The 27423-nt window shown below is 36.5% G+C and overlaps 1 protein-coding gene across 1 annotated transcript; it reads right to left on the bottom strand.

Annotated features, from left to right (window-relative positions):
- LOC114401984 (spermine synthase-like) lies at window positions 1-26956 on the bottom strand. Its single transcript, XM_028364548.1, has 7 exons — window positions 26944-26956; window positions 25281-25356; window positions 25084-25205; window positions 24617-24723; window positions 24447-24537; window positions 24300-24371; window positions 1-77 (listed from the first exon to the last, which is right to left on the bottom strand). Exons 1-7 carry the CDS (start codon window positions 26954-26956, stop codon window positions 1-3), a joined length of 558 nt encoding a protein of 185 aa, XP_028220349.1.
- Between the last annotated feature and the right edge of the window lie 467 nt (window positions 26957-27423).

Here is a 27423-nt window from a genome sequence, read left to right as displayed (position 1 = left end):
CTAGCCAGATTCAGTGTGATGATTTTGGTTTAGGTCATCAAGTGACACCAGTTTATGATCATTCAAGCTCAAGAAACCTGATCCATGTCACAAAACAAATATCAAGAACCAGATGAAAAAAATTAGTTCTAGGGGTTTAGTATCATCAACCTATACAGATTACATTGAAGAATTTTGTATCACCTGTGTAGAAGGAAATTAAGATAAAATTTAGTTTCTGGTCTAACAACAATAAATCCCCAAATTAAAATTGATTTAGATTGAGTTATCATGTATAATATAATCAATAGGAATTACTAGTGAATAATTTAGAGTTCAATATATGTTTGAAAAACAAATGAACGGAGGTAAGAACAAACCTTATCCATAATACAGACATTGTCTCTTATGTCTCCAGAGAAAAGAAATAAATTTCACAGAATTCTTGAGATCAGAAAATTGCTGAGTCGCTGAGAAAAAGAAGAGAATCAATCAGAAAAACTATGAGGCATAATTAAATTTCAAATCTATATTAGAATTTTCTTACATATCATCACCATTAACCTAGCTTGCGTGTTACTCCCTTAGCAATTTAGATATCTATCTGTGTATGATCATTCAACAACCTTACCTCATGGTATCCGTAACCAGGACCGAAAATCTTGGCTTGCAGTAGGATGAATCATGAATGTGTATTCATAGTGAAAAAGAAAGTGACATATAAAAGAAAATGTTAATTCTATAATTCTAGTCAAGACATGTGACAGATAAAATGAGTGGTGTAAAATTTACCTTTAAAAAAGTGAAGAGTGTAATTTAAAAATTAACTTATATGTTGGTGAATTTTAACAGAGAAGAAACAAAAGAAGATTAGTAAAGCCAACCAAAGAAAGCATGCACTCCTTAAATTTCCGGATTATTTTCCCTTTTATAAATTTTATATTTTGTTTCCATATGAACACATGTATTCTTTCACCAAAGATAATCATATTTAAATCTTGTAAAATTATTATAGCTAAAAAATTATCTCTCTAACATTTAACGCAACATATCAAAACTCCAATTCAAAACCTATCTTTAAACTTAAGCTAGAACAACTTGTATTACTTGATCCATGTACTTGATGGTTTTAATTTTACATTTTAATATTTAAAACTTGAAATTCACTATTATCTCTAATTTTATAATTAAAAAAATATATTTAATTAAACGAATAGCAATAAAAATAGTTGTTAATTAATTTTAATTAATAATCTCATAAATTTAAGTTGTATTACAAAATCTATTATCTCTAATTTTATACTTAAAAAAATAAATATTTAATTAAACAATACCAATAAAAATAGTTGTTAATTAATTTTAATTAATAATCTCATAAATTTAAGCCGTATTACAAAAATACTCATAAAATTAAATGGTTTAAGTGTTATTTATATTTAATAACATTACTCATAATTTAATAAATACTTTTTAACCAATGAATATGACTTTATTATTAATACTCCGATAGATACATCTACGTTCTTGAGAAAATAAAGGCATATTTCATTAATAGACTTCCCAAGAAATTAAGGATATTAAAGAAAATTAGCTACTAATAGATTTGAAAGTGCGGATATGTTTTTATAATTATAAAAATATGTTCTTATTTGTTTCTTATATAAAGTATGTAAAGTAACACTATTAAGGTTAAATGATGTATTTAGTCTTTTATCTTATTTTATTTTTAATTTGATTCTTTATGTTTTAAAAAATTTAATTTGATTATTTATCTCTTTTTTTTTCTTAGGTTTAATCCTTTTTCTTTTAAAAAGTTTGATTTAATTTTTTATCTTTATTTTTTTGGTTTAGTGTAATTCTTTATCTTTTTTTTTCATATTGTCCTTTAGTCTATTTAAATGACGTTGTTAATCAAGCTGAACAAAAAATAAAATAAATGATCAAAATAATTTTTTTAAAAGATAAATGACAAACTAAACCAAAAAAAAACATATAGGACCAAATAGATTATTTGGTCTATTATTAATGCTAAAGATTTAAAATTAATTACTTTACCTGATATGAAAATCATTTTTTTTTAAAATAAATAAATAATATTCACAGTTGGAAGATTTAAAATTAATTACTTTACCTGTAACTATTTGATGATGTATTCGTTTTGGTCGAGGTAGGTTTACATCTTTTTTCCTTTTCAATACTAATATTTTAGAAGAAAAATAGTTTACTTATATAATAGGTGTGAAATCTATGCCTTCCATGAGTTTATATAAACATTAATAAATATAATTTAATATGTAAGATTAATATCATTAATATATATAATTTATTATAAATTAATCATTATAAATAATATTTTAAAGAAAATATGTGTATTGTTTTTTTGTTGAGATTAACAATAATAATTGTCAATTTTTAATAAGGTTATAATTAACAAGAATGTGAAGGAAGATCTCATCATCTTTGATGAGTCAGATTCTTCGAAAACAGCGATCCAGTCCAACTGTAAACTTCATTTTAAATGTAGTTGACAAATTTCTCATTTTGTACCACAATTAGAATGGTAACATTTTTTATCTTGTAATTATAGACCATAAAACATGATTAATTTTGCATGATAAAACATAAGTAATGTCGTCATTAGTTATTATATATATATATAAGATTCACTACTATTTCGTTAATCCTCTCTAATCATGTCCAGAATTAATTCTCCATCTCAACAATGTTGTGATTTAAAATATTATTATATCTCTTTATCTTTGACATATTATATATATATATATATATATATATATATATATATATATATATATATATATATATATATAAAAGAGGATCCGTTGACATAGGTATTTAAACTTACACCAAATCTATATCGTTAATATAGGTTATTTTTATGGTTTATAATATCTTAATAAATATGATAACTTTAACGTATTTCATGATTATCAATTAATTAGTTATAATCAATGAATTAGATTATTTGATTGATTTTTTAACTATTTATAAAAATTATTAACAAAATAATATTTTCTACAAATGTTTCACGTAATAAAGTATATATTTTTTTCTACGTATGATATACATTTTCACTGTTAATATAGGCTAAAAAATACTACATAATGCTTTTACAATAAAATGAATAAAATAAAGAATACATGATAATAAAATTTATAAATAAGTTTAAATTGTAATTATATTACACATTTATTTTTTCTATTTTCTACTAAGTGTATATTTTTAACAAGCCATAAATATACTTTTGTTATCAAAATAATAAATAAAGACAAATAAGTATATACTTAATTGCATAAAAAATTTGTAAAAATATATTACTTTTAATAATTTTGATAAATAATTAATTTGAAAAATCAAATCATTCTAATGATTTAATTTATATTAATTAAAGTTAAATAATTGATTATCATTAAATATATTAAAGTTGCGATATTTATTAAGATATTATATATCATAGAATTAACATATAAAAATAGTGTTAATTTAGTGTAAATCTTAAAACTTACACCTGGTATCAACGAATTATATCCCTATTAATATTTACTTATTCTCAAAAAATAAATATTTATCTTTTTCATTTGAACACTTATAAGTTATAGTTAATAATGTATCAAAATGAATTATCATGTGCTTCAAGTTTAATTACTTTATTAATTGAGCAAGTATGCTCCATATGTATTTTAACTTGAATTTTGACGAATAAATATTTTTAAAAAGTTAAAAATGAGTGATTATTTTTACAAATCAATTAAACTAAACATTTACATATTTATTTAAACATGTGCATTTTTTAAAATATCTAATAACATTTAAAAATTTATGATTAACCATTCTACATATTGACTTAAATAACGAATAGTTATATATACTGTTATAAATAGATATCAAAAACTAAACACACATTATTCTAAATAAAAAAAACTGCATCGCAAACCACTTCCTAAATTTATTTTAATATTTTTCATTGTAAATTAAAAATAAATTTTTAATAATATTTCGTTTGAATTTTCTATTCATTATACTTTTCAATATTACACACAATATTTATAAATTATTTTTTCAAATGTTATGATTTTATTTATTTTATATAAATAATGTGAGTTAATTTGTCTTGATATGGAAAATATCCTAAAAATTGAATAACAAATGATTTAAATTGTTCGTGTAATTATTAGTAGTAAATCAAATGTAGGTTACTAATGTTCTTGTTGCTATTGAGACAATTCATCTCATTAGCAAAGCTTTTAAAATTGACATCAACAAAACTTTTAAAATTGTCATTAGCAAAGCTTTTGAGAAAGTGGAATGGAATTTGTTTGTTCTTTTAGCCAAAATGGGATTTCACACTAGATGGTGTACTTACCAAAATTTGGAGTTGAGGCATGTAAGGGTGGACGTGGCCAAGGCAGACTCTTGAACTTCACACGTCATACTGAGTGGCCTTTGTTAGGAGGACAAGAGGGGGAACCTGTAAAATAAAAGACTCTAATGCTCAAGTAAGTATGTGAGTTAGGAGACTATGAATGAGAATGTATGCATATGTGAGCAGGTGTGTGTTCGTAAGCGTAAAGTGTGTTGAGAGAGTACGAGGGAACTTGGTACTTATACTGTGTAGAGGGAGTTATGGGTCCTTGTTTGTAGGGGTTGTTGCAGCCTTTGCATGTAATTATTAGCTTGTAAATAATAACTAGTAACTTATAGATAAAGTTAGAGATAATGTATAGCTTAGAGATAAAAGTTAGTAGATAATTATTACTTGTAGATATAGCCTTGTAGATGATTGAATATATGCAAAGAGATAAAGGGGTGATAATATATTCAACTAATAAGATGTCAAAGATAATTTTTTGGTTGGGGAGTCCGGCTGCTAAGGGTTGCATGTTCATGCTTCTGTGCTAGAGTTGACGTGTGTAATGGAGTGTCACGTAGCATGACACATGTACTTTGTGGATCCTGGACAGTATAGATAGATATATAAATTGGATGAAGATGTGGAAAATGTGGATTTAATGTTCTTGTGAATGGTGAAGATGTTGGTCCTATTATCCCAGGGAGAGGTCTTAGATAGGATGACCCACTATTACCTTATATTTTTATTCTATGTATGGAGGGTCTTACTTCATTACTGAAAAAAGCAGAAGGGAGAGGAAATATTCATGGAGTCAAAGTGTGTAGACGAGTCTCTCTCTTCACACACTTATTATTTGTTGATATTTTTTTTTTAATTTTGCAGGGCCACTTAGAGGAAGGCTGAGATTTGAAAACATATCCTAATTTGAGAAATCTTTTGGTTTAGAAGTTCACCTTCAGAAATCATATATTTATTTTAGTGGAAACACCACTTAAGATATGAGGGAGAATATCTCATCATCTCTTGGACTCACAAAATCTCTTGAAACGAGAAGATATCTTGGCATGCCAACTATGATTGGGAGGAAGAAAAAAACAATTTTCAATTACTTGAGGGATAAAATTTGGAAGAAACTTCAACACTGGTCTAGGAAACATTTATCTAAAGCTCGTAGGGAAGTGCTCATAAATCAGTTGCTTAAGCTATTCCTTAATATTGTATGAGTACTTTTTTTTTACTTCCATATCAACCTTGCAAGAAGAGATTCAGGGTATGCTAAATTCTTTTTGGTGGGGTTCAAACAAAAATTTTGGGAGAGGCATTAATTGGCTAGCTTGGGACTCTTTAACCACAGGGAAGGAGTATGGAGGTATGGGATTCAAAAATTTTCATTGCTTTTATTAATTTGGCTATGCTAGGAATGTATGTAACATCCTGGAAATTTCTACCCGGAGTTTACGGAAACGATGTATTTTGAATGATTATATATATATATATATATATGATTATATATATATATATATATATATATATATATATATATATATATATATATATATATATATATATATATAAGTATTGTTCCGTGTATATGTATAGATATGTTCTTGGTAGAAATAGGAATAGTGGGGGCAAGATATGCGGGTTGGACTAATTAAGGGAGAGAAATCCATAACTGGGAGGTTATGGGTTAATTCCTAATTAATTAGTTAAAAATCATCGTTTTGCGTGCGACTTAAAATTTAACGAAACCAACCTCTGAACCACGCTCGGGGTTTTATTCTGAGCGTTTTGATATATATATTGCTTGCTTTCGAAAACTGGCCCCGGCGGACGCAGAGAAACGCGAGAAACTGGAATCAGAGAAACGGCATGCAAACCGAGGCAGGATTTTTAGCGTTTCAAAGGTCAGATTTTCCTCACTTTTGTGACTGAGTATGGGTCACAGTCAAAAAGAGAAAGTGGGCCCTTCTTGCTCCACTCAAATGGAGACATGTGGCATTGCTTAAATAAAATAATAGAAAAAGAGAAAACCCTTTTATTTAAACCAAAAAGCAACCCTCTCTCTCCTCACTCAGCCCCACATTTTCAGAAGCTCTCTCTCCCTCTCCCTCACGTTGCTTTTCTTCCTCCCTCATTCACCATTGAAGCTCCACACAAAGCTTCAACCTTTGGTGCTCATTTCTGCTCCAAATCGCGAAAGGAGGGCATTTTTGAAGTCGTGAAGTGCGTGGCTACGAGTGGGACTTCGAAATTTCAGGTTTGGGTGGACTTCTTTCTCTCTTAAATTTCGTGGGTATGGGGTTTTGGGAGATATGATGGGTGGTTTTGTTAGTTTTCTGTTGTGTGATGATTATTTGTGAAGGCATTTGCTGAAAACTTGTTGAAATTGCCATGTTTGGATGAGTTAGACATACCCATTCTGTTTTAGGGTTTTGTGATGATGTTTGTGATGTTTATATGCTGAAATTGCTGATGGAAAACTGTTAGAGATGAAGGGTAGAACTAACCTAGGGTTAGAAAGTGAGAATGTGATGTTATGAGTGGAAAAAGAGTGAGACTTTGAGAGTTGGAAGGCTAAGTCTGAATTCTGCGGTAAATGGAGGTTAAAGTGAGTTAATACTAGCTTGAAATGTCATTTAGGACATGTGAGAAAGGTTAGGCTGAGCTAGAGAGAAAAACAAATGACCAAAGTGAACCAAGAGCCATTTCTAGGGCAAAATTGGGTGTTGAAGAGTCAAATTTTGATTTGGTGGAATTTTAGGTGTAAATCCAGTTTGGGCAAGTTTAGATTGATGTTATGGACTTGTGTGAGGTGAGAGTTTGCTTCAAATTTACCTCATTCTAAATTTCACCTTTCAAACCTAGAAAAGCCATTGAATTAAGGGGTTTTGGACACCTAGATTTTGTGTTGCTGTGGTTTGAAGCTTGGCTTTGGTTTAGACATGTTTGATACATGATTTGGGACTTGTAGGATTTGATTTGAGCAAGATTGGATGAGGGGAAGTGTGATTTTCGAAATCTGCACTTATGCAGAATTTTGCTGTCAAAATAGGTGCAGCAGGATTTTAGCTTGGTGCAGAAAATGCTTGTGTGTGGTTGGCTGTGGAAAGAGTATTACAGAATGAGTTCTGGATGTTTGGTAGTAGATCCCAACGGTCAAAATGTAGGCTTATGCACTATAGACTTCCAATAAAATTTTGGAGTCAATCCAACGGTTAACGAATTGGATCAAAGGAATTGTTACTGTGGTCTTTAAGTGAGAAAAGCTGTGATTTTGGTTGATGTGTTGAGCAGAGTTTTCTGCCTTTGCTCTGTTTTGCTTGGCTGTGATAGCTTATGCTGTTTGAATGTTGTTTTGCTTGGATGTTGTGGAAGCTTGGGAGGATTGATGGGGACCCGGTGTTGAGAGAAATGAGGATATGGGCTACGTGGGAGTACGTGAGCTCAGTTGGAGGTGGGCAACAGGGGATGGTGGGTTTATGCGCGCATGTGGATGTGGAAAACTTGTTGTGCACCATCGCCCGACCGCCACCTAGTACCACATGTGATGGGTACCCCATAATCCTACAAGCTTGAGATGAGGAAGTGTTGAAGGGTGAAACTTCCTGCTTTTATTGTTGACCACAGAGTGGTACCTGGAGATATGTCGCGGGGGTCAGGAGACCTTGGGGACGTCAGGTGGGGTGCTATTGCCCAAAACCAAGCTTGACCAATCCCGACCCAACCCGGGCATAGTCGGTCAGTGAGAACCTGTGATGTACCTAAGCAGGCGAGCTCCTGGCAGTCAACAGATAAAAGGAAAACAAGACCACAAAGCAAGGAGGCTTGTGGTGGCTGGCCAGCTGTGAATTTTGTGTAATATGTGGATTGTGGCCTCTGGTAATCGATTACCAAGGGTGGGTAATCGATTACAAGGCTTAAAAATGAAGACAGGGGGCTAAGATGGTCTCTGGTAATCGATTACCAGGGGATGTAATCGATTACCAGGCTTGAAAACGAAGTCAGGAACTTAGGGAGCCTCTGGTAATCGATTACCAGCCTGTGTAATCGATTACACAGAGGAATGGGTCACTGGTAATCGATTACCAGGCATGTGTAATCGATTACACAGTGTATTATTGCATATTTCATGTCCTGAGGCTGTGTAATTCAAGTTTAGCCTCTGGTAATCGATTACCAAGGTTGTGTAATCGATTACCAGAGATGAAAAGCCTTAAGATACTCCTTTTAACGTCATGTAGTGGTTATGAGATGCATTGTGTGCAGCGCAGTTAGATTCTTGTGAAAGAGTCTACCCCTTTCTCTTCTTTCTTGTAGATCGTGATGGCGGCGCAGCTAATTTGTGATCGAGTAGAGACGGAGTGCCTAGAGGGAGCTTGGGAGACCCTCGAAGGAAACACGAGGTGCCAATTTCGGGGCACCATTCGATTCACGGCTACTTCTTTGGTGCATCCAGAGGAACCTGCACGGACGCTTCAGCGCACTGTGGAGTGGATACTACCCACGCCTACACCATATCATCTAGTGGAGCCCGTTCAAGTGATCGAGGTAACGTCATCCGGGGAAGACCCTGAGGAGGACCTGGAGGAGCTACCTCCTGAGCCTGCTGTGGATGCCCTTGACTTTCTAGAGGGTGATGAGGATCCACTTCTTGAGGTGGATTCTCCCGAGGAAGTCATGTCGGCATCTGAGGCAGACTCTACGGAGGATAGTGGCCCGAGGGAGATGGCGATCAGCGGAGGCTCTTCATCCTAGTGGACAGCTTTTTGGATTAGTTTTGTATACTTTCTGAGGGTGGGTGTATCTAGGACTGACTGTTAGGTTTACTCTTTTGTTTTTGTATGGGTAGACCTGATGTATAGGCATTTGATGATTGTATACATGTGGCTGAAGCCACCACTATGGACACCTTTGCTCTGGATGACACTATATATTTTGTAAAACTCCCATATTTTGGACAGCTTTAAATGATGAATGCATTTATGATCGATCTTGTTATTTGAAAAGAAAGCATTAGCAACTTTATTTGTAAAAGAATTTACCGACTGTACTTTATCCTTTTATTTTCACGTGACGACCTAAAGTAAAGGCTGGTATATTCTTCCTTTTGAAACAGCAAAATAATTTAGAGAATTATGAGCGGTAAGAAAGAAATGACTCCGAGTAGAGTTGTGAACTGGCCATTCAGGACTTTATAGTGAGGATTTTCCTTCTAAACCTAGTTATGGTGAAAAGAGAAAGAAATGAAAAAGGAAACGAAGAGAAAAAAAAAATTACCATGGTTTTTGTTATTTAAATTATTACTATTAAACCAGTCATTAATTTAGGGACGCCACAAATGGTGGTATCAGAGCAAAAGTTGGATTCTAGTGAACCTGTTATGGTCTTGCTGTGTGAATGTTGTGTATCTCTGAAACTTGGAAGTAGGTTTCGGGGAGTGACGTTAAGTCACACATTGTGTGTATTTCTGCCTTATTGTCTTGAGCATGGATGTGTGACTGATTCATAGGATTGTTGTGTGTATAAGTATGTATAAAGAGAAGGATGTTGTTATAACTGTCATAGCCTGTGTGGTACACTCTCTCTTTAGGATTTCTTGGGTGCTAATAGTTTCCCTACAGGATAGGTATGGCAGGACGTGGTAGGGATCAGAACCGTGATGTCCTTGACCGCATCACCGCTGTGCTGGAAACTCTAGTGCAGGAACGTGATGTGGAGCCGGCGGAGTATCGGGGACTCATGGCTTTCCGTAAGAACCACCCGCCAAAGTTTAGTGGAGACTATGATCCGGAAGGTGCTAGGTTGTGGTTAGCTGAGACGGAAAAGATTTTTGAGGCGATGGGTTGCCTTGAGGAGCATAAGGTCCTTTATGCGACATTTATGCTCCAAGGAGAGGCCGAGAATTGGTGGAAGTTCGTGAAGCCTTCATTTGTTGCACCTGGAGGCGTAATTCCTTGGAATGCCTTCAAGGACAAATTCCTGGAGAATTACTTTCCACGAGATCTCAGGAAGAGGAAGGCGAGGGAATTTCTAGATTTGAGGCAAGGAAACATGTCTGTTGGGGAGTACACGGCTAAGTTTAATGAGCTTCTGCAGTATTGGCATCAATACCAAGATGCTCGGAATGAGGAAGATTTATGTGCTCAGTTTGAGAATGGGCTTCGGTTGGAGATCCAACAAGCGGTTAGTTATATGCAGATCACGGATTTTAACCAGCTGGTGACAAAGTGCAGGATTTTTGAAGATAAGATGAAGGAGAGGCAAGCTAGAGGTGTTGGAGGATCTCAGAGAAACCATCCTTTTAGGGGGAATGGTAACAAGAGGATGAAGCCGTATGCTAGCAACAAGGGGAAGCAACCTATGGCTACCTCCAACATGAGCCAGTCAAGGGGAACTGGGGTACAATGCTTTCAGTGTGGAGGACTGCATCTTAAGAGGAATTGCCCACAGCTCCAACAGACACAGGAGAACCGTTGCTATGTATGTGGCAAGGTGGGCCATTATGCTCGAGAATGTAGAGCGACCGGGAGACCGACGGTGACCGCCAATTCCAACACCGTCAATCGTGGACCCACTAATTCCACAAGGAGCGGTAATGTTAGCAACAACAACACTAGTGGTGGAAGACCAAAAGTACCCTCTCGGGTGTTTGCTATGAGTGGTTCAGAAGCGGCTGCCTCCGACGATTTGATAAGGGGTAAGTGTTTGATTGTTGATAAACTACTAGATGTACTTTATGATTCAGGTGCCACACATTCTTTCATATCTCATGCATGTGTGGAGAGGTTGGGGTTAGGTGCGACGGAGTTACCATATGATATGGTGGTGTCTACTCCGACGAGCGAGCCTGTAACCACCTCTCGGGTGTGTTTGAAGTGTCCTATATTTGTTGAGGGTCGATCTTTTATGGCGGATTTGATTTGCCTACCTTTAGCTCATCTAGATGTGATCTTGGGGATGGATTGGTTATCTACTAACCATATCTTTCTAGACTGTAAGGAGAAATGCTAGTGTTTGGTGGGGATGTAGTCCCAAGTGAATCTTTGAAAGGGGATGCGGCCAGCGAAGGAACGGGTGATGTTCAAACTTACATGGTGTTGTTCTCTATGTATGTGGAAGAGGACGCTGAAGTTAGTTGTATACCGGTGGTGTCAGAATTTCCAGAAGTTTTTCCTGAAGACATTTGTGAATTGCCACCTGAGAGAGAAGTGGAATTCAATATTGACTTGGTGCCCGGGGCGAATCCAGTGTCGATCGCGCCTTATAGAATGTCTCCGGTAGAACTAGCAGAGGTGAAGGCACAAGTGCAGGACCTTTTGAGCAAACAATTTGTTCGTCCAAGCGCATCACCGTGGGGAGCGCCGGTCTTGTTGGTTAAGAAGAAGGATGAAAGTATGAGGATGTGTGTAGACTACCGGCAGTTAAACAAGGTCACTATCAAGAACAAATATCCTCTACCAAGGATAGACGATTTGATTGACCAATTGAGGGGAGCGACGGTATTTTCGAAGATAGATTTGCGATCGGGGTACCATCAAATCCGAGTTAAGAAGGAAGATATCCCAAAGACTGCGTTTCGGACTCGGTATGGGCACTACGAGTATTTAGTCATGCCATTTGGGGTGACTAATGCTCCGGCTATTTTCATGGATTATATGAACCGTATATTCCATGATTACTTGGATCAGTTTGTGGTTGTGTTTATTGATGATATCCTAGTGTATTCGAGGAATAAGGAGGAGCATGAGAAGCACTTGAGGATTGTGTTGCATATCCTGAGGGATAGGAAGTTGTTCGCCAAACTGTCGAAATGTGACTTTTGGTTGGAGAAAGTGCAGTTCTTGGGGCACGTGATTTCTAAGGACGGGGTTGCGGTGGATCCGAACAAGGTGGAGTCGGTTATGGAGTGGCAACAACCGATAACTCCAACGGAGGTTCGAAGCTTCTTGGGGTTAGCTGGCTATTATAGAAAATTCATTGAGGAATTTTCTAAATTGGCATTGCCCCTAACTAAGTTGACTCGTAAGAATGAGAAGTTTGTTTGGAATGAGAAGTGTGAGCAAAGTTTCCAAGAGTTGAAGAGGCGGTTGACGGCAGCTCCAATGTTAATTTTGCCCGACCCTAAGAGACCATTTGAAGTGTATTGCGATGCAAGCGGGCAAGGCTTGGGATGTGTGTTGATGCAAGAGGGAAGAGTAGTGGCGTATGCTTCACGTCAATTACGTCCTCATGAAGTTAACTATCCGACTCATGACTTGGAACTAGCAGCGGTGGTCTTTGCCTTAAAGATTTGGAGGCATTATTTGTACGGTACTCGTTTTGAAGTTTTCAGTGATCACAAGAGTCTCAAATACTTGTTCGATCAGAAGGAACTCAATATGAGACAACGAAGATGGATGGAGTTCCTCAAGGATTATGATTTTGGACTTTCCTACCATCCAGGAAAGGCTAATGTAGTAGCCGATGCGCTAAGCCGGAAATCCTTACATGTTGCGACTATGATGAGTTTGGAGCAGAGATTGATAGAGGAGTTCCGAGATCTGAATCTAGCAATTGAGGTGCGACCCAAGAGCTTATTTGTGGGAGCGTTGCAGATCACCAATGAATTTGTAGACCACATACGCGAGGCTCAAGGGGATGATCCGTTTTTGCAAGGCAAGGTGTTAGATGTAATGGGGGATAGGGGTGTGGAGTTTGAGAAGGATACAACCGGGTTAATTAGATTCAAGGGGAGGATATGTGTGCCATCTCTAGATGATTTGAAAGTTAAGATTTTGGAGGAAGCACATAAAAGTCGTCTTAGTTTCCATCCAGGAATGACTAAGATGTACTAAGATTTGAAGAGAAGTTTTTGGTGGCATGGCATGAAGAAAGATGTAGCCGAATATGTAGCAAGATGTTTGACATGTCAAAAGGCTAAGGTTGAGCACCAGCGACCATCGGGAGAATTGAAGCCATTGGAGATTCCAGAATGGAAATGGGAGAGCATATCTATGGATTTTGTATCTAGTTTACCCAAGACTAGTCGTGGGCATGATGCCGTGTGGGTCATAGTAGATCGACTCACCAAATCCGCTCATTTTATTCCGGTGAATATGAAGTATAGAATGGAAAAGCTAGTGGAGTTGTACATCAAGGAAGTAGTAAGGTTGCATGGAATTCCTTCTAGTATTGTATCTGACAGGGATCCGAGGTTCACTTCGCGATTTTGGACGAGTCTACATGAAGCCTTGGGGACAAAGCTGAAGCTTAGTTCAGCTTATCATCCTCAAACAGATGGTCAGACTGAACGAACCATTCAGACTCTAGAGGATCTACTTAGGGCGTGTATTATAGAGCAACAAGGTAGCTGGATGGATTGTTTGCCGTTGATTGAGTTTACTTACAACAATAGCTACCAAGCCAGTATTGGTATGGCTCCTTTTGAAGCTCTATATGGACGAAAGTGCAAAACTCCTATTTGTTGGCATGATGATGGAGAAGCAGTACTTCTTGGACCTGAAATGCTACAACAGATTAACAAACAAGTGAAGTTGATTCGAGAGAAGATAAAAGCATCTCAGGATAGGCAGAAGAGCTATTATGATAGAAGGAGGAAGCCACTAGATTTCCAGGAAAGGGAGCATGTGTTTTTGAAGGTTTCTCCCGTAACCGGAGTCGGAAGAGCTCTTAAGGCTAGGAAGTTGACACCCAAGTATCTAGGTCCATATCAGATTTTGAAGAAGATTGGGCCTGTAGCTTATCATATCGCCTTACCTCCGAGTTTATCGAATTTGCATCCTGTGTTTCATGTCTCTCAACTGAGATGGTACAACTTAGATCCATCACATATACTTGCAGTGGACGAGGTACAGGTGAAGGATAACCTCACCTATAGAGCACAACCTCAGAAGATCACTGACCGAAGGATGAAGTCGTTGAGAGGAAAGGAGATCGCGTTGGTGAAGGTGCAGTGGGGAACCGATGAGGGTGATTCTACATGGGAGTTGGAGGATAGGATGAGAGAATTGTACCCAAGCTTGTTCATCGAGTAGTTAATTTCGGGGACGAAATTCCTAAAAGGGTGGGAGTATTGTAACATCCTGGAAATTTCTACCCGGAGTTTACAGAAACGATGTATTTTGAATGATTATATATATATATATAAGTATTGTTCCGTGTATATGTATAGATATGTTCTTGGTAGAAATAGGAATAGTGGGGGCAAGATATGCGGGTTGGACTAATTAAGGGAGAGAAATCCATAACTGGGAGGTTATGGGTTAATTCCTAATTAATTAGTTAAAAATCATCGTTTTGCGTGTGACTTAAAATTTAACGAAACCAACCTCTGAACCACGCTCGGGGTTTTATTCTGAGCGTTTTGATATATATATTGCTTGCTTTCGAAAACTGGCCCCGGCGGACGCAGAGAAACGCGAGAAACTGGAATCAGAGAAACGACATGCAAACCGAGGCAGGATTTTTAGCGTTTCAAAGGTCAGATTTTCCTCACTTTTGTGACTGAGTATGGGTCACAGTCAAAAAGAGAAAGTGGGCCCTTCTTGCTCCACTCAAATGGAGACATGTGGCATTGCTTAAATAAAATAATAGAAAAAGAGAAAACCCTTTTATTTAAACCAAAAAGCAACCCTCTCTCTCCTCACTCAGCCCCACATTTTCAGAAGCTCTCTCTCCCTCTCCCTCACGTTGCTTTTCTTCCTCCCTCATTCACCATTGAAGCTCCACACAAAGCTTCAACCTTTGGTGCTCATTTCTGCTCCAAATCGCGAAAGGAGGGCATTTTTGAAGTCGTGAAGTGCGTGGCTACGAGTGGGACTTCGAAATTTCAGGTTTGGGTGGACTTCTTTCTCTCTTAAATTTCGTGGGTATGGGGTTTTGGGAGATATGATGGGTGGTTTTGTTAGTTTTCTGTTGTGTGATGATTATTTGTGAAGGCATTTGCTGAAAACTTGTTGAAATTGCCATGTTTGGATGAGTTAGACATACCCATTCTGTTTTAGGGTTTTGTGATGATGTTTGTGATGTTTATATGCTGAAATTGCTGATGGAAAACTGTTAGAGATGAAGGGTAGAACTAACCTAGGGTTAGAAAGTGAGAATGTGATGTTATGAGTGGAAAAAGAGTGAGACTTTGAGAGTTGGAAGGCTAAGTCTGAATTCTGCGGTAAATGGAGGTTAAAGTGAGTTAATACTAGCTTGAAATGTCATTTAGGACATGTGAGAAAGGTTAGGCTGAGCTAGAGAGAAAAACAAATGACCAAAGTGAACCAAGAGCCATTTCTAGGGCAAAATTGGGTGTTGAAGAGTCAAATTTTGATTTGGTGGAATTTTAGGTGTAAATCCAGTTTGGGCAAGTTTAGATTGATGTTATGGACTTGTGTGAGATGAGAGTTTGCTTCAAATTTACCTCATTCTAAATTTCACCTTTCAAACCTAGAAAAGCCATTGAATTAAGGGGTTTTGGACACCTAGATTTTGTGTTGCTGTGGTTTGAAGCTTGGCTTTGGTTTAGACATGTTTGATACATGATTTGGGACTTGTAGGATTTGATTTGAGCAAGATTGGATGAGGGGAAGTGTGATTTTCGAAATCTGCACTTATGCAGAATTTTGCTGTCAAAATAGGTGCAGCAGGATTTTAGCTTGGTGCAGAAAATGCTTGTGTGTGGTTGGCTGTGGAAAGAGTATTACAGAATGAGTTCTGGATGTTTGGTAGTAGATCCCAACGGTCAAAATGTAGGCTTATGCACTATAGACTTCCAGTAAAATTTTGGAGTCAATCCAACGGTTAACGAATTGGATCAAAGGAATTGTTACTGTGGTCTTTAAGTGAGAAAAGCTGTGATTTTGGTTGATGTGTTGAGCAGAGTTTTCTGCCTTTGCTCTGTTTTGCTTGGCTGTGATAGCTTATGCTGTTTGAATGTTGTTTTGCTTGGATGTTGTGGAAGCTTGGGAGGATTGATGGGGACCCGGTGTTGAGAGAAATGAGGATATGGGCTACGTGGGAGTACGTGAGCTCAGTTGGAGGTGGGCAACAGGGGATGGTGGGTTTATGCGCGCATTGTGGATGTGGAAAACTTGTTGTGCACCATCGCCCGACCGCCACCTAGTACCACATGTGATGGGTACCCCATAATCCTACAAGCTTGAGATGAGGAAGTGTTGAAGGGTGAAACTTCCTGCTTTTATTGTTGACCACAGAGTGGTACCTGGAGATATGTCGCGGGGGTCAGGAGACCTTGGGGACGTCAGGTGGGGTGCTATTGCCCAAAACCAAGCTTGACCAATCCCGACCCAACCCGGGCATAGTCGGTCAGTGAGAACCTGTGATGTACCTAAGCAGGCGAGCTCCTGGCAGTCAACAGATAAAAGGAAAACAAGACCACAAAGCAAGGAGGCTTGTGGTGGCTGGCCAGCTGTGAATTTTGTGTAATATGTGGATTGTGGCCTCTGGTAATCGATTACCAAGGGTGGGTAATCGATTACAAGGCTTAAAAATGAAGACAGGGGGCTAAGATGGTCTCTGGTAATCGATTACCAGGGGATGTAATCGATTACCAGGCTTGAAAACGAAGTCAGGAACTTAGGGAGCCTCTGGTAATCGATTACCAGCCTGTGTAATCAATTACACAGAGGAATGGGTCACTGGTAATCGATTACCAGGCATGTGTAATCGATTACACAGTGTATTATTGCATATTTCATGTCCTGAGGCTGTGTAATTCAAGTTTAGCCTCTGGTAATCGATTACCAAGGTTGTGTAATCGATTACCAGAGATGAAAAGCCTTAAGATACTCCTTTTAACGTCATGTAGTGGTTATGAGATGCATTGTGTGCAGCGCAGTTAGATTCTTGTGAAAGAGTCTACCCCTTTCTCTTCTTTCTTGTAGATCGTGATGGCGGCGCAGCTAATTCGTGATCGAGTAGAGACGGAGTGCCTAGAGGGAGCTTGGGAGACCCTCGAAGGAAACACGAGGTGCCGATTTCGGGGCACCATTCGATTCACGGCTACTTCTTTGGTGCATCCAGAGGAACCTGCACGGACGCTTCAGCGCACTGTGGAGTGGATACTACCCACGCCTACACCATATCGTCTAGTGGAGCCCGTTCAAGTGATCGAGGTAACGTCATCCGGGGAAGACCCTGAGGAGGACCTGGAGGAGCTACCTCCTGAGCCTGCTGTGGATGCCCTTGACTTTCTAGAGGGTGATGAGGATCCACTTCTTGAGGTGGATTCTCCCGAGGAAGTCATGTCGGCATCTGAGGCAGACTCTACGGAGGATAGTGGCCCGAGGGAGATGGCGATCAGCGGAGGCTCTTCATCCTAGTGGACAGCTTTTTGGATTAGTTTTGTATACTTTCTGAGGGTGGGTGTATCTAGGACTAACTGTTAGGTTTACTCTTTTGTTTTTGTATGGGTAGACCTGATGTATAGGCATTTGATGATTGTATACATGTGGCTGAAGCCACCACTATGGACACCTTTGCTCTGGATGACACTATATATTTTGTAAAACTCCCATATTTTGGACAGCTTTAAATGATGAATGCATTTATGATCGATCTTGTTATTTGAAAAGAAAGCATTAGCAACTTTATTTGTAAAAGAATTTACCGACTGTACTTTATCCTTTTATTTTCACGTGACGACCTAAAGTAATGGCTGGTATATTCTTCCTTTTGAAACAGCAAAATAATTTAGAGAATTATGAGCGGTAAGAAAAAAATGACTCCGAGTAGAGTTGTGAACTGGCCATTCAGGACTTTATAGTGAGGATTTTCCTTCTAAACCTAGTTATGGTGAAAAGAGAAAGAAATGAAAAAGGAAACGAAGAGAAAAAAAAATTACCATGGTTTTTGTTATTTAAATTATTACTATTAAACCAGTCATTAATTTAGGGACGCCACAATGTAAGGGTGGAAATTTATTTCTAACCTAGATGCTATTTTTTACGTGTGTCTTCAAAGCTAAATATTTTCATGAAATGGATTTTTTCAATGTCTGTCTAGGGCATAACCCAAGGTGCTCCTGTTATTGGTTTTGAAAACTTGAGAGTTTAACATTTGGTAGATAATTCAACTGGCATGTGGCATAAACCTCTAATTGATGGAATTTGTGCGCAAGATGCCCAAAATACTATTTCCATGCCTTTGTATTCAAGCAATAAGGAGGATAAACTTACCTGAAAATTAAGAAAAGATGGGCTTTTATCGGTGAAATCTGCATATGATAAGGGGTAGAATGAAGCTCCTTTTGAGTAGGAGTGTACTCCAGAAAATAAGAGAGAAAAGGGAAATTAGAATACTAAACTAGATTTATTCTTCTTTTCTTTTTTAGTAGTACAATGTGAAGTTACTAAAATACCACAGAAGGGGGGTTGAATTGGGGTTTTGAAAACTTCTAAGCTTCATTTGTAAACAAAAAGGTTTGTAATGATAGTTCAAAATGAATTAGTTCAAAATGAAGAACTGTTCTAAGCTTAGAATATAAATTCAAGTTGCTCATAATAAAAATGCAAACAGTTATGGCAAAAAGTTCTTTTTGCAATATAAAGCTTTTTGTTTCAAAGACAATGTTTAACTTAATACCTTTTTATAAAACATGGTTCATTTATTAAGATGAAAGGTTAACAGATTTAATGTTTTGATCGAAAATAGTTTTTCAGTTTGTGCAAAGCAAAGTCAAAAGTAAGAAGGGAGAAGAGTGCACTGAATTTTTTATATTGGTTCACCCCAACCTTAGGCTATGTCTAGTCCTCACCCTTAAAAATGAGATTTCACTAACACAACAAGTTCACAACTAAACTAGCAAACCACTGGGTTTCAACAACCTGGCAATTCCCCACTAGATTTCAGTCTTAGCCTTGACTAGACTAGCTACACCACTAGGTTTCACCTTTGCTAGCCAACGCTAAACTTTTACAGAGAAATAGATTTGTGTTTGAGTGCACATAATACAAATTTTCACCTCACAAGAGGGATTTCACTCAAGAACTTAATCTCACACTTCTATCTAAGATTATTACAAGCTTTGTAAGCATAAATTAGAAATAGGTCACTCTCACTATGAGGGTTCAAGCTAAAACATAGATTTTTCACTCAGAGATCTTGCACTCAGTGTTGCAGTTTTGGAATGCTTCAACTTGTTCTTCATGATTCACAAAAAATGCTTCAAATAGCTCCCAAGAAGACCGTTGTAGTAGGCTCCACACAAATGACAAGCTTCTAGAACAAGTAGGTGCACTTTACAGTTGTTTTGAAGTGACAGCTGACATAACCATTCTGAGGAACCTTTGTGATAAGCATACTATAAAATCATCAAAATAGTCATTTTGATGTTTATTGAGAATATCCATACTTGATGATTTCCTTTGATGAAGTTTATATTGATCTTCTATTCTGAAGTAGCATAGCTTCATTACTCTTAACACTTCTTCACAACTTCAAGCATTCTGAAGTTGATTACATCAGAAAGACTTAGTGAAAGTTTAGTTGTTGGTGAGTTAGTGTTTTGTCCAAGGTCAGACTAAGTACTATTCTTCAGTCCTTTATTTTAATGCTTCTCATTAGTGCTTCTCATGGACAACTTCATCATTCAATAATGTTGGATCTTCTTATGCAGTTAGTTCTTACTTTCTAATGTGCCCAGTGATTATGGCAGTATGTGGAAAGTGAAGAACTATTAGACTTTAGTCTTCTGATATTTTCTAAGTGATGCATTCTGAGTCTTTCTGAATCATTCTAATGTTCAAAAACACAGAGTCAAGGTGTTCATCATTTTGATGTAGACTTTGCATAGCTTCATTCTGAATCAGGATGCTCTTTATGTAGCCTATGATGGATCTTCTATTTAAAGCCTTGATGTTCAATATCTTGCCAATAACTAATTAAGGAAGCAAAATTCATCTTTCTAATGGGCTTTAAGAATTATTTTGAGTTCTCAACTGTGATAGTTGTTCTTTAAACCTTTTTGAGCATCATTTTGAGTACCTCAGAATGAAAGAACATCTATACTTTTTAAAGGGATAAACACTCAAGTAGAATGTTAGCCATCACTTAACCCCATCATCCTTTCAATTTACATTGCTAATGGTTTGTCATAATTAAAATCAGGGATTTGGATTCAACACAATGGGTGTGTGTGTGTGTGTGTGTGTGAGACAAGATGCAAACCTACTAACCAATATGGTGATGCACATACTACAGTAAGCAAAATAGATTCTTGACAAGAAGACTAAGGTGTGTTAGCAAATCATGTTATGTATCCTGCGAAATAAGGGTTGAATGCAGGCTAGTTGTTGAATATATTATTTTATAAATTGAATGATTGTGATTTTTTCTCCATTTTCTTTTTTTTTTCTCTTTTTGTTTATTTATTTCATGCTTTACCTTTTTATTCTTCTTTTCTCTTTCCTCATCTTCCTTTCTCGTTCTCTACTCCCTTTACCTCACATCATCATTCTGTCTACCTTCGTCGATGATGTACCTTTTGTTACACCACCAGAATGCATTTTTGTTTTCTCCTCTCCACTTCTTTTCTTTTTTACTCCGACAGCCGCATGCCGCTTCAGAAAGCGATTTGGTGGCCCTCTCTTCTATCCTTTCATTTTCCCCCCCTCTCCTTCTTCCTTATCCGAAAACCACAAATGGTAACCATAATGACAGTGATAGTGACACCGTCAATCACCACCAACCCCACATAAATATGAGAAAGCAAATTATATATCTAAAAAATTTGAGGATGGAAAATGTTTATATCGTGTATATCATTTAAATCTAAGAAAATAATACAAAAATCAACAATAAAAGTAAATGAAACAAGTCAAGACATATTTGAATCCAAAACCGGAAAATAAATCAAAAGAAGCTTCATATTTGAAACCGTCATAGCCACCCTCAAGAATCCATCATCAAAGGTGAGTCAAGGATCACCTTACTATCAGCATCGACGATCGTGGTAAGGCTACTCTGCACCGTTATCATCTTCGAAGAACCAACAACTTCAAATTTTGATCCATAACATTGAGGTAGTCTTAGATCCAAAAGAAAATTACTTCCAATTTAGATTTAGATCTAGATCTAGAATCCACTCGAATATGAACTAAGTGAAATTGATAGTGCTTCCAACCTCGTGATAGTCATAAATGGTGATGTCATGGTTGTGCACAACAACATCGTGGTCGCACTTGAAGGGTCTTTGATACACACAATGTGTGTCTTTGTTAGTCGTCTTATACGACTAACTTTTGTATAAAAAACATTTTCTAAAACTTGTATAGTTCCCCAATTTATAGTTATTTTGTAGAAATTTGTATATAAATCTTGTTTTGTTTGAATAGTTGTCTTTAGAGTATCTCCCATGTGATTTAATGATAAAATTTGCATAATTTCAGGTTTAAATGAGGCTAAGTCTTGAAGTGCAAAAGGAGCAATCGTGCTCAGCGTGCATCCACCACTAAGCGCAGCTTCAGGGCGCTTAGCGTGACAAGGGAATTGGGAAGAGCACAAGAATCAAGGCTCTTGCTAGGCTCAGCACACAACTAATGCCAAGCCCAAATCCACTTACTCACGCTAAGCACGAGGGTGGCGCTAAGCACGACGTCACGATTTTAGAGCCTATTTAAGCCTGAATTATCAAAATTAGGGTACGATTTTGAGAGACCAGAGCTGCATATTTTTGCACAGACTTCGAGAATAGTGCTCTGGAGGAAGCAAAAAGGAGCAATTGTGCAGAGAAGCCTAGGGTTCTACATTTTTAGAGAGATTAGTGAGTAATAGAGTAATTGTGAGGTGCTAAGAAGAGGAGGAGGGATCCCCCTTCTTGTGTAAGCAACAATTATTTTGTACTCTCTATCTCATTTGTGTTAGGGTTTCTGTGTATGGTTGGCTAAGCACCCTAGTTGGGGATTTCTAAGGAACAATTGATGTAATTATCTTTAATATCTAATTAATTTTGTTTTGTGTGTTCAATGCTTCTTTCAATGCTTAATTATTGCATGCTCATGGTCTGATCACCCATTTATGTGTACTGTTAGGTGACTTTAGCATTGGGAAATGTATTGTTGCCTTAGAACTTAATAGAAGCAGGAATAAATAACTACATTACCAGGGAAGGATTATGGGGTTTTGGTTTTCTGAATATGTTGTGATGATAATGCTGTTTAAGTTAAGCCTAGTCTTACAAGAGGGATATGCAGACGAAGCTTAGGTTAAATTAGTCTAAACTTATGAGGGATCGAGGTTTAGTACTTTAGGCTACAACATAGAACACAAGAACATGATTAATTAGAAAAATATCCTCATATGCATCAACTTGTTTGTTAGAAAGACCCAACGCTTTTTACCTATTGGCTGTCAACTTTTACTTACTTGCATTTACTGTTTTTACCATAGAATTAGTTTATTTTTGTTTTTAACCATCAATTATCAATGTTTGTTCCAACAATACCTTACTTCCGAATAAAACTCTGTCTAATAAGCAAGTTCCCTGAGTTCGATACTCGGATCACTCCGTTTTAATTTTAAATACTTGACAACCCGGTGCGCTTGCTGGTACTTCATTTCCCTTCAATATATTTGTTAAAAATTGGAGGAAAAGGAACCATATGGGAAAATGAACAGTCTTCGTCAAGCTATTTGTGCTCCCCTTGACAGACAATATAGAAAAGTGACTGAGAAGAGAAAAGGACAAAAAAAGAGGGGCAAAATTGGAAAGGAAAGGAAAAAAAGGTTTTGCATGGTGCATAATTAGTTTTACTTTCACACCCTAGTCTTTGTCTCCTAACTAATCCTAACAAACTCATTCTAGAACCTATTTCCTATTATTGTTTTCCCATTTTTAATAAAGAAGGCTGATAACATTTCTTTTGGCCCAACTAGTAAGAATTGGGCCATAACAACATACTTCTACATAATGGAGAACATGGTGGATAACTCTCCGTATTGAGCGGAAGCTACCATGTGGGAGAGACAGACACTTGAGGGGGAGATTATTAGAATACAAGTGTGAGGTGAAGTCACACATTGGGTGGGGATAGGAAAGTTAAGCACCATATAAGTGAGGAGAAGACGCATAAACCTGAACCTTAAGGTTTAGGGTTAAAGTGAGGTGTCAAACTAATTATGAGGTTTCTCGAGATTCATTGGTTTGAATCTCTCCAATGTTGACTCCCCTCAGTTTCCCAACAATTGGTATCAGAGCTGATAGTTTGACATGGTGACTGATTCAGACGAATATAATGGAGTTGGTAGTGGATCCATGAACATATGAGATCCCTTGTATCCATGGACATGGGACCCCTTATATCGAAAGTCTTCTTAGCAGGTGAGTCCATGTATAGAGGCTAGATAGCAGGTCGCACAAGCTTTGCGGTGGTGCAAGGTACCAGCACTACTAGAAAAAAAGCCTTTTACGATGATTGTAACGTACATTTAAAGACAATCTTAGAAAAGGATATCCTTCTAAGACGGTTGTTAGCTAAAAACCGTCTTAGAAAGTACACATTTTAAGACGGTTTTTATAAGATGATTTTTATGTAAGGACCTTCTTAGAAGGATACCCTTCTAAGATGGTCATTAGCTAAAAACCGTCTTAGAAAGTATTTCTAAGACGGTTTTTTAAAGAACCATCTTAGAATGCGTTTTTTTTAAAAAAAAAGTTAGAAAATTTGAAGATTTTAAGACGATTTTTCTAAGAACCATCTTAGAATGTATTTTTTTTAAAAAAATTAAAATAATAAAAATGTTATCATTAAAAAATTGAACATCTTACCCCAACAAGGACCTGATTAGAAATAAATTACAAATTTCACCTATAGTGGTTCAAAGCACATGTAGCATCATGTATAATTGTTATTCCTTAGTAAAAAATTCGTTCAGTATTAATTGCAAAAGTACACGGCTCCTAATCGAATATGTTAGATGAGTTGTTATTGAAATGACATACCCACAAGATCTGAGGAATCAACAATTATGGCATCAGACTTCCCTTCAGGAACGGATTTAAGAAAATCAACAGCTACCAAAATGGTTGGAAAAAAATCAACAAACTAAAGCCACAGAAGAGACAACTCATACAAATTCAAAACAAGACTAGCAGATAAATATATATCATCACCAACATGCAGATGCACTCGAGAATCTACAAACCCAACAACTAATTGTGGAAAAAACTTCCTAGAAACCTACAAATAACCATAACAATATTTTTTTTTCTGAATAATGAAATAGCTATATTAATGATTGAAATATGGCCTTGCTTACGTCAGTAACCATCTTATCTATCTCACAAATATCAATATGTTCCACAGAGCTATGGTGGGCTACTTCCCTTACTACACTGCCATCTCTACCACCAACAACTAAAACCTGAATGAAGAACATAAAAAATCATTAAACAGAATATTAAAAAGTAGAGTAAATTCAATCAAACTTGAATTTTTAATATATCTCAAACACTTTGTCCATACAAATGAGAGCATAAAATATAGGAACAAAGCAAGGTTATCAAGGTTGTAGCATTGACAAAAATATTAAAGAACAAAAAGAAGCATTATTAAACTACAGAATACCAAAGTGCGTAGTAAAGATTGTAAAGCTTTTGCAATATCATTTTCCTAATGATTATAAGGAACCATACTTTTAAATTGAAACTGAAGCAATTAATATTTTTTATTTGATTGTCATAACATAAGCTCAGAAGCAAAATCATTTTATCAAATGACTTTACATTTTTGAGCAAATGAATTGAACAAGGGGAAGATGAGCTATCATCTCCTGGTAAGCACATTCATCCTTCTCAGTCAATTGAACTATTCCATTAAGTACAAGCACATTCCCATACATTGATGACGTCAAAACAAAAGGAATAGCATTTATCCCTTTCATGTAAAATTTATAGTAAATCATAAAATGAAGAGGTCAAACCTCAAAAACCAAGACCTCTTGGAACTCCGACTTTTCCTTGTATAAGATCTTTTCTACTTTGATTGAATGGGCTTCTCCTAATTATACTAAAGCCATCAGATGCAATCATTTCATACACAATACACAAATAAGATACCCAATAAACAAAGTGAGAGCTTTTATACATGATTGTAAAATATGGACATTGGTTATCATGATTTATAGTTTTAAAAAAGAAGGGAGGCAGGTTCAAGTGTTACATCAAACATTTAGGTCAGTCTCCTTAACCAAAAGTAATTTTCAATGTCAAACAAGATGATTTTCCCCATTCAACCTTCTATATGAAGATTTAATGTATCTAAAATTTACACTAAACGTGAAAGCTACCAAAAGAAAAATATGGTTGTTTTTTAAAAGCAAGATTGGCAATTAAGGCTATCAAACAATCATAAAAGAGTTGTGCATCAAACTATCAAACTCTCCCTACAATAAAGCAAATGTACATGAATTGTGCAAAACTTATATGTATGAGTTACACTCACTTGGCCACATTGGGTTGTTGAAATAAATAGCTTTCCCAGATTCCCCTCTAAAGAAAAAAGTAGAAGTAATAAAAAACAATATCCTTTCGCTCTAAATAAGGAAACAAATCATAATCCATAAATTTGTCTTTCCTTCCATTTCCAAGTTTTCTTTTCCATAATAGAAAATCAAATAATAATCAAAATGATAACATAATCAAATCAAATAATAATAACAATCAAGAATAGGCAGTTTCGCAAGAAAGTTCTAAACGTAAGTTAGGCAGAGCAAAAGAAGAAGAAGAATATGACATGACACTATCTATTGTGCAGCTACAAAAACAAGAAAGTGACGTGAAAGAAATGCTAGGGTTCAGAATCCGAAAATAAACGAATAGAAGAAGAAAAGGCCGAAAAAACATAAAGTGGAGAAAAGAAACAGTAGAAGGAAGAAGAAATGGGGATGAAAGAGAAGGGGTGTTGCTTTCCTGATGAATGATGTGAATGTCGGAGAGTGAAGGCGAACAAACCCAAACAATGAAGGAAGATGTATAGACAACAAAAAACTCTGTATCACCCTATCCACTTCTCTCTCTTTGCATCACTCTTTCTCCGTGGAGTGGAATGCAGGGAAAAGGAACATATGTGAGGGGGTGACATGGAGGGAGGGGAGGGAATGGGTTTGGGGTTGAGGTATATGGAGGGAAAGTAATGAACATAAGGGAATTAAAAGTTGAAAATAAAAAATATTGAGAAGAGGAAAATGACGTTGAAATCTAATTTCAACACCGCTACTTAACAAGGATGGTGTTTCAATAATCGTTTTTAAATACATGTTGTAAAAAAACCTTTTTTAGTAATGTAGAGCATGTTGGCGGTAATGGTTAAGCGAGCCCAAACAGTCACAGTTAAGCTCTAAGGACAACCATTAGATACTTTTGGATGAAAATGACTTCCGCTTGAGGGGGAGACTACCATGTGAAAAAGTCACACACTTGAGAGGGAAGTTGTTGGAGTACAAGTGTGAGGTGAAGTCGCACATCAGATAGAAATGAGAAGGTTTGAACACCATATGTGTCAAAGTTTGCTTATATAGATCCTCATGGCCCATTGGTAAAAATCTCCTCGGTGTTTACCTCCCTTAATTTCACAACACTGGTGTACCAATGTCTACCATTATTGTAAATGGTTGTGGTGTGGGTGATGTTATCTCTCTTTTGTGGTTTAGATGCACCCTTCCCTATTATTATACTCAATTTATTGAGGTAGACTTTTCATACTCTAGTATGCGGAGCTTTCCTTAAATCTTTTCTTTCCTTTCCTTCTAGGACCTTGTCTCTTGTCTTGTATCAAGTAAATATAGGTCTCTAGTCTTTCTACTACTGAAGTATGCTTGGTATCTGACAAAGTGACACTGACTGTGCACTAATATTTCCAACTTGTATTTATTCTTTGATTATTAATGAAATGGTATGAGTATTTTGCAGTAAAAAAATAGTTTACTACGTTGTACATACGCATAAAATAATTAATTAATTGTTAACATATCACAGAATTTTAAATAATTTTAAAATTATATAATTATCAATATAATTATTTTGATTATTTTAAAATATATTTTACGAATAAAACTAAAAATAAGGA

Source organism: Glycine soja, chromosome 20, assembly GCF_004193775.1.
Source record: "Glycine soja cultivar W05 chromosome 20, ASM419377v2, whole genome shotgun sequence".
In the NCBI taxonomy this organism is placed as follows: Eukaryota; Viridiplantae; Streptophyta; class Magnoliopsida; order Fabales; family Fabaceae; genus Glycine; species Glycine soja.
This window is presented reverse-complemented; position numbering and strand designations above follow the sequence as displayed.

Coding starts and splice junctions, on each gene's coding strand:
- LOC114401984 (XM_028364548.1), bottom strand. Junction 25,206..25,280: donor CAAGAGGTCTTGGTTTTTGA/GGTTTGACCTCT, acceptor TTTTGTTTTGAC/GTCATCAATGTATGGGAATG. Junction 24,538..24,616: donor TAGATAAGATGGTTACTGAC/GTAAGCAAGGCC, acceptor GGTTATTTGTAG/GTTTCTAGGAAGTTTTTTCC.